The sequence below is a fragment of the Lampetra fluviatilis genome, chromosome 16 (genome assembly GCF_964198595.1).
Source record: "Lampetra fluviatilis chromosome 16, kcLamFluv1.1, whole genome shotgun sequence".
NCBI classification, from domain to species: domain Eukaryota; kingdom Metazoa; phylum Chordata; class Hyperoartia; order Petromyzontiformes; family Petromyzontidae; genus Lampetra; species Lampetra fluviatilis.
The window spans coordinates 13,941,429-13,955,130 of NC_136290.1; the positions used below are offsets into that span (position 1 = coordinate 13,941,429).

At 54.6% G+C, this 13,702-nt stretch overlaps 1 protein-coding gene across 1 annotated transcript in view; it reads right to left on the reverse strand.

Moving 5' to 3' along the window:
- The window catches only part of LOC144936586 (synaptotagmin-6-like), a 38,093-nt gene that overhangs the window by 1,330 nt on the left and 23,061 nt on the right, over nt 1-13,702 (reverse strand). The window contains 7 exon segments of the mRNA XM_078863806.1: nt 770-899; nt 1,738-1,909; nt 4,715-4,835; nt 5,672-6,263; nt 7,881-8,106; nt 9,570-9,668; nt 10,303-10,545. Coding sequence (XP_078719932.1) covers nt 770-899; nt 1,738-1,909; nt 4,715-4,835; nt 5,672-6,263; nt 7,881-8,106; nt 9,570-9,668; nt 10,303-10,545 — 1,583 coding nt within the window.

Sequence of the window (13,702 nt, forward strand, 5' to 3'; positions counted from 1 at the left end):
TACAAGTTTCGGCGTGCGCGTGCACAAGTCATCGAATTAATGAGTGCGTCACTTTGTTTCTGCGTCACGTGAGCGCCGACTGCAAAGTCGGATGTCACAGCGCCTGACCCTGCGTCCGACCCACCTTGGCACTGAGCCGCGCTCTGCTTGAGACGTCAGCTGATGCGTTTGAGATCATTATTATTGTTGCTGTGTTATAATTCATTCGCAGTATTGACAAAGCTGATTTAAAAAAAAAACACCACCACTTTCCGATTCGTCCCATTTAGATTCGTCCCATTTAGAGCCGCCGCGCCATTCGCGGGCACGGCGTAGAGCCTTGTTTGTGTTGCCATGCACGCCGATCGACCCATGGGCTGTTGGTCACGAAACAAACAAGCGGGGACAATGTCTCTGTCACGTCTCCGTCTCTCCACGAGAAATTCCTCGCGCATTCCATCAGCCGCGCGGCCTTTTGGGTGCGCGTAATTTCTGGAGTATTGGTTCAATAAAAGCTACACCCCCGCGAACCAGCTTTGAACCACATCGTCTCATCATCAGCAGCAGCAGCAATCAGGCTCGCTCGAATGAATGCTGGCGAACTGCCTGATCATGACCCCGAGTGTGTGCACGTACACGTGTGAATGTAAGTGTGCGTGTTTACACGTGCGCGTGTGTGTGTGTACACCTGCATTGGAACACGTGCGCGGGTGTGTGTGTGTACGCGTGCATTGATACACGTGCGCCCGTGTGAACACGTGCGCGTGCATGCGTGTGCGTGTGTCCTGACCTCCTGCAGCAGGTGCCAGTGGGCGATGGGTTTGCGCGGGTAGGCCAGCATCTCGTTCCAATGGTCCCTGCCGAGTCCCTGGGAGTCGTTACCCACGCGACACACGCCGATCACCTCGTTGTGTCCCACGCTAATGGCACGCGTGGGAAGGGGGTGAAGTGTGGGGGGTGGGAGTGGGCGGGGGGGGGGGGCACGATCAGTCCACACACAATGGGCTCACAAGACAATCCGCACCGCAACTGAACTTTAACCACGGGACTTCGACGATCAGGTTACGAACCGCTCCTACAACGCCGGCACCTGGACAGCGCTCGTGCCAGTGCGGGTGGTGAGCTGTGGTTGTGGCTGTGATCGGTCTAAAGTGAAAAGCACAATCTTCCAGGAGCCGACTGGCGCTGCAGGGAATTCAATATCTCACGTCGATTTAAAATGCGTGCAATATGGCTCATTTCCCAAGCGACACAGTTAGGGTTGGTTTTAACTTAACATTCGTTTGATTGGACTTTAGTCAATTCGGTGACCCGGAGTGACGCTCGCGAACGAGACTCATCCTGGTCACTCGCGGTCTCAGCTGGTGACACAAAATCTACTTGAACGGTCTCTCATACTCAGCCGACTCGTGTCCCACCCTGGATCTCGTGTCCCAACATCTTGGCTACAGCTCCTCGGCAGAGCCCAGCAGCTAATCCAGGGGTCGGCAACCACAATAACAAGAGCGGAAATTTCGTTTCAAATTCGGTAAAACAAAACAACGACAAAAACACCGAACATTTCAAAAGCCGCGATGCACTGCGGTGGTGAATTACGAGACGGTGCTCCTCAATTAATGACGTCATGAAGCCAGTCCTCAAAGAGTCGCTCGCGGCTCCGGACCCGCAGGTAGCCGACCCCCCCCCCTCCCCCCCCGAGCTAAACGCAGCCGCCCCCGCGTTCCATCGCCTCGGCGGCGGCGCGGACCCCGAGCTCACCGGTCGTAGTCGACCACGGCGATGAGGAGGCACACTTGGTCGACGCTCTCGGGCGGAACGTCGAACACGATGGCCTCGTTGTACACGGGGTTCAGGGTGCTCTTCTTGGTGGACGTCTTGCGCTTCTTCAGCCTCCGCCCGTCGCACATCAGCGACACCTTCACGTACGGGTCTGAGCGGCGGCAGCGGCGGAGGCCGTGAGAGAGCGACCAAGGTGGTGGTGGCGGTGGTGGTGGTGGCGGCGGTGGTTGTGGTGGCCGTTGTGATGGTGGTGCTGGCACAGTGCTTCTGGTAGTATTGCACTGTGGTGGTGGTGGCGGTGGTGGCGGTGGTAGCGGTGGTGGTGGTGGCGGTGGTAGCGGTGGTAGTGGCAGTGGTGGTGGTGGTGGTGGTCACGGTGGCTTAGCGGTTAGCGCGCTGCGCTGCACGAAACTGGCGACCCAAGTTCGATTTCCCGCTCACGGACGGCCACCAACATCTGTGACGAATATCGACCTAGTCTCCACTAGGTAGACTCAGCCTTAAATGTTTACCTGGTACAGTGTGTAAATATCAGCACCGGGGAGACAAAGGTGGCCGGGCGTAGTGCTCACCACCCACCCCCTCATGTTACACACCGGGGATCTTGCCCCAACAGTCTGTTAAGGCTATACGGGGGATCTTTTTCCTTGGTATTGGTGAAATCAGTGGTGGTGGTGGTGGTGAATGCTTTTGGTCAGAGTAGTGATAGAGATAGGAGTGACTGTGGTGATGGAGGTGGTGATGGCAGTCATTTTGTTGGTGGTGTGGTGACAGTGGTGGTAGTTATGGCAGATCTTTGGATAGTGGTTCCAGTGATAATGGTGGTTATCACTGCATTGGTGATGGTTATCATGATGGTAGTGGTGCTGGTAGTGAGTGGTGCTGCTGGTGCCGATGTTGGTGGTGGTCGTGATGACAGCGCTGGTGGCGATGTTGCTGATGGTGTTGACGTCGCTCTATCGTAGCTGTGGCCATCGCGTGACGTCGACGACGATAGCCAGGGCGGTATCGGCGGCGGTTACGGTGACATGGAGGTGCGTCGCGGCATTGTGCGTGATGACAATCATTCCGCTAGCGGCCGACCTCCGCGACCCTCCTTCCCGCGCTCTTTGGACAAGGACTCTGACCGATAAATATTAAATTGGCGACGTGAATTACCCCTCTTCCTGCAAGGAGGGACATTTGACCGAGCCGCAAATGGTTTTCATTGTGAGCAGCAAGCCGCAGCGCGTGGAGGGAGTGGGGGAGCGAGCGATTGGGAGAGCAAGCGAGCGTGCGTGTACGCAAGCCCACGTCTCCCCCTCCCCCCCCGAGAAGAATTGTTGATACACGTGGGTGACGGAGCCAGAGAGATAGAACGCCCCTTTGGGTAGGAAGAGAGAAAATGAAGAAAGCCCTGTACGCTAATAGTCCGGCGTGTGTGTGCGTGGGCCTGCCCACAGCGACGTGGCGTGTGCAACGACGCGCGGCGGGAACGTGATGTGTCAATCGTAATGAGCCACGCGTGAGACGGACTGCACGCGCACATCGCCTCGCGTAGCGCGCGCTGCATCCACAAGTCGGGTCATTCATGAACACACCGCCCGTAGTACGAACGCTGCACGCGTAGTACTAATGCAACACGCATAGCCAGAATAAATCACGTATAGCCCTTACAGACCACCCACAGCCCGAATACACACCCCATAGTAGATCTGTGATATCTACTTCCACAGGCCATTCCCAATGGACCACTCTACGAGGCCCCCTAATGAACAGCTATCTGTCTTGTGACAGTGCATCCATAGCCGGGGATTATTATCAGCCGGGTCTCTCCGGGTCGGCAACTCAGAAGAGATTTCTGCACTCGGCACACCGCATGCAAGTGTATCTCTTGCTATGGCTGCGGCTACCGCTAGCAGCGTGCCGGCTACCACTAGCCACGTGACGGCTACCACTAGCAGCGTGCCGGCTACCACTAGCCGCGTGACGGCTACCACTAGCCACGTGACGGCTACCGCTAGCCACGTGACGGCTACCGCTAGCCACGTGACGGCTACCACTAGCCACGTGACGGCTACCGCTAGCAGCGTGCCGGCTTCCACTAGCCACGTGACGGCTACTCCGGGTCACCCCCCCCCCTCCCCCCAGCCACCCGGAAGACTGTCAGTGAGGGTCTAAGTTCTGCCTGGAGCACACTTGTAATGGAATTTGAGGACATTTATTGTGTACTAGTTCATAAAGCCTTTCTTTGCTGGGCAAAAGTTTTCAATAAATACAATTATTAACCTGATATGAGTTTTTACAATTTGTATCTACGATCAGACACTAGCAACTACTCCAAACATTTGTATTTTTCCGCAAAAAAACGAATTGTTATCGACTTTATTTAACTTCTTATCTTTAAAGACGTACCCCCATCTGAAACTGCTTCATTTAAATATTACGCTTTTATTAGAAAGAACAAACAGGAATGTATGTAGTACTCTATAATAGGAGTTCCTATCTTTAACCGTTTTCAAATGATTCAGATATGAACATTATCAAGTGCGTATTTTTTTCGTCAAAACCGCTTGAATTTGAAATATCTCAAAACAATAAAAGATAGAACCAATGGTTCTCGATTTAATTGTATTTGCTGTTGAACACTATATTAAAAAAACACAATGTTATATTTTGAACGGTTTTTGAATGACACCAGGCACAAACATGTTTATGGGGCACTGAAAATCGAGATTTGGGGGCCTTCAAATTAAAAATCTCAGATTTATGTACTAAATTTCAGCTTTCTACCTTGTCGGGAAGTACCTTGAAGGTTTTTGAGACATACAGATGAAGGTCTTTTCGAGATATTTTTTTTTTAAATGCAGACATATATATTTAGATTCCTTTTGGAACTCCGACAGCGAGCAGCGCACCACCACCTTGTGGCAAAAAGAGCATTCCCCCGGGGAACAGACGCTGCGCGGGAGCTCACCCGAGGCCCCCGTGATGTCCATGGCTTTGAGGTTGCGAGCCTTGATGACGGTGAGCGTGAGGCGCCCGGCGGTGGGGAGGTAGCAGAGCGAGAACATCAACTCCCCCAGGTCATCCTTCTCCTAGTACCACACACGAGCACACAGACACAAAGATCCCCCGCCGCGTAGCCTTCAATGGACTGTTGGGGCAAGTGCAGACAGCGAGCAGCAACAGCAGCAACTGAGAAGGCCGGAACAGCGCACGAGGTGGTTGGTGGCAAAGATCACGCCCGCACGGCCGGCCGTCTTTGTCTCCCCAGTGCTCATGTATACACACCGCACCAGGTACTTATTTTAAGGCCGATTTGACCTACGAGATGTACAGGACCGGTTCGGATGATCCGTTATTGAGGTCGCCTGTGAGCAGGAATCGAACTGAGGTCGATGGCTCCCTCTACGCAGAGGGCACCACGGTGGCGAGATAGTAACTACCTCGCCTGATATTCAGGAGGTTGTGGGTTCAATCACGACTCTGTTGGAGTTTGCATGCTCTCCCTGTGGTTGCGTGGATTTTTTTTCCGGGTCCTCCGGTTTTCCCCTCCACATTTATAAACATGTATTTAGAGTATTTGGGGCTGTTATACATTTCTACATGATAAACCACCTCGTTGAGCTCTGATTTGTGGCCAGGTCGCTTCTGCAAAAATAGCTATATAGCTCAGTGGGCTTTACATCGTAAAATACAGAGTTTAGTTTAAAAAGTAAAAAAAGAATTAGTTTAGTTTAGACACACGAACAGACACACACATTAACGACACGCCACCCCCTCCCCACCACCCACTCAACCCCCTCTCCACCATCACCAAAACCACCACCACTCGTCCTCCGTTCAACTCCACCACCAACTCAGCGAGCGAGCGAGCGAGCGTCCTCCATCACCACCTCCTCGGCCGCGTGCGCCGCCGCGGGCCTCCTACCGATGCGACGCACTCAATGTCTCTCCAGAGCGAGGTCTCTCGCGACAGGTCCGACTCCTCGAACAAGTTGTCCACCACCACTTGGCCGATGGTGTCATGGCGCGAGAAGCGGTCGAAGTCGTAGACGCTGAAGTGCAGGCGCCGCGCCGGCAGCTCCGCGTACGGCACGAAGAACTGGAAGGTCTCTTCGAACACGGGGTTGAGCGTCTTGCGGTGCACCTTGGTCTGGTACTTGCGCTTGCGGTCAGGCAGCAGGTAGATCTTCACGTAGGGATCCGACGTGCCCGAGAAGTCCTTGGCGGGCAGCTCGGCGGCACGGCACACCCTCACGAGCAGCTGCTCCGTCTCGTAGTCGTACTGCAGCGCGAAGTTCAGCTTCCCCGCCAGCGTTCGCCCGTCGTCGGCGGCCGTCGTCCCGCGGCCGCCGTCGGCGTCGTCGCCCTCGACGGAGCGCTGCTTGTAGAGCTCGGGCTTGATGCGCCCGATGTCCAGCGGGGACGGCCGCCGCGTCGCCGGGCTCGGCGGCGCGCCCACCACCTCCAGATGGGACAGGTTGAGCTGCCGTGGCAGCTGCCGCCGAAACGACGTGTGGCTGCGGGGAGACAGCGGGAGAGAGAGGGAGAGTGAGAAGGAGAGTGAACCTCACCTTGACACGCTTGGCCTCCGCGACATTGTCCTCTATGTGACCTGGCATGGTGGCTCACTGGGAGGAGCACGTGGGCTCTGTGACCTGGTGTGGTGGCTCACTGGGAGGAGCACGTGGGCTCTGTGACCTGGTGTGGTGGCTCACCGGGAGGAGCACGTGGGCTCTGTGGCCTGACACGGTGGCTCACTGGGAGGAGCACGTGGACTCTGTGACCTGGTGTGGTGGCTTACCGGGAGGAGCACGTGGGCTCTGTGGCCTGACACGGTGGCTCACTGGGAGGAGCACGTGGACTCTGTGACCTGGTGTGGTGGCTCACCGGGAGGAGCACGTGGGCTCTGTGGCCTGGCGTGGTGGCTCACTGGAAGGAGCACGTGGGCTCTGTGGCCTGGTGTGGTGGCTCACTGGGAGGAGCACGTGGGCTCAGTGACCTGTTGTGGTGGCTCACTGGGAGGAGCACGTGGGCTCTGTGGCCTGGTGTGGTGGCTCACTGGGAGGAGCACGTGGGCTCTGTGGCCTGACGTGGTGGCTCACTGGAAGGAGCACGTGGGCTCTGTGGCCTGGTGTGGTGGCTCACTGGGAGGAGCACGTGGGCTCAGTGACCTGGTGTGGTGGCTCACTGGGAGGAGCACGTGGGCTCTGTGGCCTGGTGTGGTGGCTCACTGGGAGGAGCACGTGGGCTCTGTGGCCTGGCGTGGTGGCTCACTGGAAGGAGCACGTGGGCTCTGTGGCCTGGCGTGGTGGCTCACTGGAAGGAGCACGTGGGCTCAGTGACCTGGTGTGGTGGCTCACTGGGAGGAGCACGTGGGCTCTGTGGCCTGGTGTGGTGGCTCACTGGGAGGAGCACGTGGGCTCTGTGGCCTGGTGTGGTGGCTCACTGAGAGGAGCACTTGGGCTCTGTGACCTGGCGTGGTGGCTCACTGGGAGGAGCACGTGGGCTCTGTGGCCTGGTGTGGTGGCTCACTGGGAGGAGCGCGTGGGCTCTGTGACCTGGTGTGGTGGCTCACTGGGAGGAGCACGTGGGCTCTGTGGCCTGGTGTGGTGGCTCACTGGGAGGAGCACGTGGGCTCTGTGACCTGGCGTGGTGGCTCACTGGGAGGAGCGCGTGGGCTCTGTGGCCTGGTGTGGTGGCTCACTGGGAGGAGCACGTGGGCTCTGTGACCTGGTGTGGTGGCTCACCGGGAGGAGCACGTGGGCTCTGTGGCCTGACACGGTGGCTCACTGGGAGGAGCACGTGGGCTCGGTGACCTGGTGTGGTGGCTCACTGGGAGGTGCACGTGGGCTCTGTGACCTGGTGTGGTGGCTCACTGGGAGGTGCACGTGGGCTCTGTGACCTGGCGTGGTGGCTCACTGGGAGGAGCGCGTGGGCTCTGTGACCTGGTGTGGTGGCTCACTGGGAGGAGCGCGTGGGCTCTGTGGCCTGGTGTGGTGGCTCACTGGGAGGTGCACGTGGGCTCTGTGACCTGGCGTGGTGGCTCACTGGGAGGAGCACTTGGGCTCTGTGACCTGGCGTGGTGGCTCACTGGGAGGAGCACGTGGGCTCTGTGACCTGGTGTGGTGGCTTACCGGGAGGAGGACGTGGGCTCGGTGACCTGGCGCTGGATGCGGGCGCTGTCAGAGCGACTGTCGGCGCCGTGCCCGGCACGCTGCACGTCGGCGGGGATGTCGGGCGACGTGTGGCTGATCTTGATTGCCTGCTGCTCACCAATGCGCGTCACGGTTCCACCACCACCACCACTCCCGCTGAGGATCTCCACCCGCTTGTTCCGCGCCGAGGGCTGCTCGCCTGCACCTTGGTGATGGTGATGGTGGTGATTGGTAGTGGTGGTAGGTGGTGATTCGTAGTGATGGTGTCGGTAGGGGTGGATATGGTGGTGGTGGTGATGGTAGTGGTAGTGATGGTGGTGGTAGATGGTGAGTGGTAGTGATGGTGGTGGTGGTGGCAGGGGTGAGTTGGTGGTGATGGTGGTAGTGTTGGTGTCGGTAGAGGTGTATAGTGGTGGTGGTAATGTTTGGTGGTTATGATTATGGTAGTGATGGTGGTGATAATGGTGTTGATGAGGTTGATGGCGTTGATGGTGATTGTTACAATTATTGGTATCTTCATCATCATGTCCATCATCATGTCACATCATGATCAATGGTGAGAGTTTGAGAAGGGCTTCATCCAGAAGTTGACAGATCACGGCTAATGATGATGATGAGTTATCACTAGCATTATCACTATCATCATGGCCATGATCTTTCACTGACATCATAATCATCGGTGCACAATGCATGGGCAATGCAGTTTCAGCCAAACGCGTGGATCGTGAAGGGAGCTGGGGCCGGTGGATTCATTGGCATCGTGTGGGACCGGACAAATGCGACTACAGACTTCACGCCAGTGGTGTATTAACTACATCGTCGGCTCAGGGGATGCGACAATCGGTCAGATGGGGCCCCTGTATTTGATTTGACTTGCGCGGTCGCACCTCGGCTATTATTTATCGCGGCTCCCCTTGCCTAACCACGTCGTCGTTAAGTTCACTGTCTCGAACATTTAACACCGTAGGGGCGCTCCGTCTTCGCAAAATAAGTTTTGTTTTTTTGTTGAAAACATATCTCGTGGTAACTGTCAAGGGGGCCCCAACTCGTAGCTTTGGCCACGGGGGGGGCAATGCACCCCCTGCCTGCCCCCACGCTCGCTACGCTCTCTCAATCCACACCGATCGTCCCAGTGGCATCAGTCACAGTTCAGTGCTGCACTCCGTTTATTAAAAACAAAACATGTATAGGCGCAGCCCCGCAATTGCTCCTTCACGTCACTGTTGGCGGAAGAGGAGGTCTCTCTCTCTCCATACGAAGGAGTGCCAGAGGGTTGATGGGTGGTCCTGGCTCCAGCGTGGTGAGGGTGAGCGTTGTGGTGAGCGGTAGCGTAGCGGTTCGCGCTCTGCACTACCAACCTGGTTAGCCGAGTTCAATTCCTGCCCACCGTCAACACAAGTGACGATTATCTGAACCGGTTCTGGGCCTGCCCTTGGTCGACTCAGCCTCAATTGATGACCTGGTGCGATGTGGCAAACAGCGCCACAGGGGAGACAAAGGCGGCTGGGCGTGGTGGTGCCCACCCACTTCGTCGTGTGCCGTGCCAGCCTTTGTGGGCGCTGCGACTCGCTAACAGCTCTTGCCCCAAGAGTCGGTTAAGGCTACAGGGTGGGAGGGGTGGGGGACCTTTGTCTTTGTAATGCCGAGTGGGTGATGAGGGGTGAGTACCGATGGAGGTGGAGGTGGCTGGCGAGGGCACGGACGAGGCCGCGTGCTGGAGCCGAGGAGTCGATGCCACCGCTCCCACCGCATCCTTGCCAGCCCCATCTACCCCCACCACCACCACCACCACCACGGCCACCATCGTGTGACAACCCCCATAGTCAAACCCCACAGTCAAACCCCACAGTCAACCCCCACAGTCAACACGCTCGCATCTACACTCTCACGGGAAACTTAACAACGCTGGGTGGCCTCACAAGTTAAACTGTTGAATAAATATAGCACAGAGAGAGAGAGTGCAACTGTTATCATCCACTCGATCTATCTGGAGTCTCTCCTGAACTGCTGGACATCTGTGAAAAAGAGCTTCATAGCTTATCAAATTCTTCTCGGATAAATATTCTGAACTGCTATGTAAAAGGGCCATTGCCCGAAACGTCCATCATTAAAATGCGTGTGTATATATTCATTTTAAGTCTACAGTATTGTTATTGACTCATGCGTTGACAGTGCTTGTGCAACACTGCCAACGCAGCAGCAGCAGCAGCATCACCGTCACCAGATCACTCGATTAATTCCCACCACGTGCTTTCTCGAGGGTTGCGCTGCGGCTCGCCACGATGACCCCGGGGTCGTGGCGGTGTGCCGACGTTTCGCCGCACGTGCCGAGGAAGAAGCCGCCCCGGCGCGTGACGCCAACTGAACCGACGTGGACGCGAGAGAGACATGACGAACGCACCTCTGCCGCCGGGGTTGTTGTCCCTGCAGGAGAGCGCGTCCCTGGCCCGGCCGTTCTCTCGGCTCGCCGCGTGCTCGCGCTGTTTGGCGTGCGCCGCCGCCGCCGGCGCCGCCGCCGCCTTGAGCTTGTGCCGCCAGGGCAGCCAGCAGAGCTTCCACGAGACGAAGAGCGACACGAGCAGCAGAGCGATGGCGCAGAAGCTGACGATCACAACCAGGAGGCTCACCGACACGTCTACATCCACTGCTCGGTGGGGATGGGGGGCGGGAGTTGAACGGGAGAGAGGCAGGAGAGGGGAGCTTTGTTAAGAACGCTATAACTTACAAGACGCTAGGCAATCTTTCGGCAATGCTCCTTCTTCACAGCAGATTATTTGGTGTTGCTGCTGCTGTGTGAGCAGTGGGGCACAATCACAATTGATAAGAAAATGATTTGCGTTCCGTGTCAATAACACCACGTTTTGAAAGGAGAGAGAAAAATATTATGAGTAGAATAAGTGACGTTTCGGGCAATAGCACTTTTCCATAGCAAATAGATTTCAGATGTTATATGAACCAGTGGCAGATCGTGAGGAGTGGATGTGGGCAATTGACCCCCCCCCCCCCCAAAATAAACTCATTTATATTTATAGAGACATCGAGAATTCGTGTTTACCAAAGCGAATGGGAAGTGGCTGCAGAGGAGAGAGCTACCCCGGGCTGCTGAGAGGCTTGGCGACGTCATAGGGCAGCCTTCATCCATCGGTGGATTAAATAAACAATACGCCTCCTCCACACACCTAGAACTACACATGATTAAAATAATAATAATTACACGTCCCATCGTTTCAGCGGCATTGGTTCAACACTCTGGGCCGGTTCCGACATTCAGTTTCTCATCAGCAGAGTCGGGTTGGCCCAAACCAAATGCTGGTGACCGGCTTGCTGTTTTTGTAGGCAAGGATCCTCTATCTCTGCAGCAGTGGATAGAGCGTGGCCGCCGATGTCGACGATGACGGTGGTACACGCTGGTGGATGAGCAAACCAGAACATGGTCAGAGCAAATTAGATGCAGGATACAATGCGTGTTGTATGCGTGATGATATGAAGAGGATGGCAAAGAATGAGACGAGGAGAATGAAACTTTGAATCAAATCACTCCCCTGCTGTATTGCGACAAATTAATTCCGGTGGGGGAGGAGGGGAGGGGGTGGAGGGGCTGGGAGAGGGGGAGGAGGGGAGGGGGTGGAGGGGCTGGGAGAGGGGGAGGAGGGGAGGTGGGGAAGGCGGGAGAGGATGAATCATCCCACGCATTTTTTCCACTCTGGAATTTTGTTAAGAATTCCACTTCCTCGTTTGACCAGGACAGCCTTCAACACCGAGTCTCGCGACTCCTTTTCAGGAGGAACCTGCCTAGTTTTCACAGGAGGGATGGTGGGATGGGGGGCGTGGGGGTGGCGACGATCACGATGTAGATTCCAAAGTCATAATTTGTGCGGTGTAATCTTTTTAAAATTTGGCAAATGTTGACCGTGACGCCAGCGCAATGGCCTTCACAGTGACCTACACGGTGGTCTACACAGTGGCCTACACGGTGGCCTACACAGTGGCCTTCACAGTGACCTACACGGTGGCCTACACAGTGGCCTACACGGTGGCCTACACAGTGGCCTACACAGTGGCCTACACAGTGGCCCTCACTTGAAAATGACATCGTGGGAAGTTTAGAAGTCCACTTGAAGTTAAGCATTATTTTTTTAATTAACTGTCATTAATTAACGCGGCCAAAGATTTAGTTCAGATGTGGAGAATATTACAACAATGATGATGATTATCATCATCATCGTTGTTGTTATTGTTTTATTATTTATGCCACAGTGGTTGTAATGGTTGGCGCACTGGACTTGCCATCCAGACTCAATTTCCCGGCGCGGCAGCTGAATGCAATGGTTGCCGATGTTGTTAAATTCCCACTCAGCCTCTTCAGCCATGTCTACACCACCGTCATTCGATGGGGCAGTTCGCCGCGCGGTGGGGTACCGTGTGGCTCTATTCCCACTTCTTAAACAGACGTCGGGCCAGCGTAGAAGGGTAGGCCAAGATCCCCTCCACAGGGGGCTGTCCAGAGCTCCCTCGAGTGGAGGCCTCCTCTGACAGCAGTGGCGTGAGCGAGAAACTGCAGGGCTGCACCTGTGCCTCCGTTACCACCAATTACACGATGTAACACAATTTTTGTTCCTGGGTAGTGTTATTTCCTAATTGCTTACGCCTAAAAAGTACAGAAAATGGCTATTATTATTCCCCACAAACTTTGCTTTTGTGACCAGGACAGTGATTTTTTGACATTTGCCTATATTCTATGAGAAAACGGGCGAATTTGTATATTTTCGTTCATATAAAGTCAGAAAAAACAACATATGAATCAAAATTAACATGTATTCATACTAAATTAATACAAAAATTACTACAAAAGATTTAGAAGTTAGTAGTTTTTCGAGATTTACGATTATGCTGTAAATCACTTTAACGAATCAGCCCCCAAATGTAGTCTCCCAACATGTTCTCGTTATAGTGTCCTTGGTAGCGGCGTTCAAAGTCCAGTATATCCTGGTGGAAGGCCTCACCTTGCTCCTTCGAGTACGCTCCCATGTTCTCCTTGAATTTATCAAGATGAGCATCAAGGATATAGACTTTGAGGGACATCCTCCAGCCCATTCTGCCGTAGTTTTTCACCAGAGTCTCAACTAGCTCCACGTAGTTTTCGACCTTGTGATCGCCCAGGAAGCCACGAACCACTGCGACAAAGCTGTTCCAAGCCGCTTTCTCCTTACTGGCCGACAGGCATGCCGAAATATGACTTGTAGGCCTCCCACATCTTAGCAGATGCTTCCACAGACTACTTTTCACTCTTGTCTTGATAAATTGACCGCAGACAGAGCAAAATGCGTCTGCCGGATGCTTGCAGCTTCTTAATGCCATCTCAGTAAAATGCAGATATGTATCCACTTAGGCAGCTGGAACTAAACTGAACTGGTGGGCTTAAGGCCCCTGTATTTATACCACTATTTATATTACTGGAAAGTTATATAATGTTCTAGAAGTTACTTCAAGTTTACTCAGCACTGAATCTATCTGGAATGTTCTGGAAAATAGGTACATTTAAAAATATCACTGTCCTGGTCACAAAAGCAAAGTTTGTGGGGAATAATAAAATTCACATTCGTGAATTACGCTGCCTGTGGTCTTTAAAACAACACCTTTGATTCGCGACGTTTCGGGAAAATGGTCCTTATTCATGGCAAATTGTATGTGCTTCTTCATTTGATGCGCTCCGAATAAGGGCCATGGCCTGAAGCTTGGTCACGCAGTGCTGTTGACACCGAGCGAATGGAGTTTATTCTAATTAAAGGTGGGAGACAGGC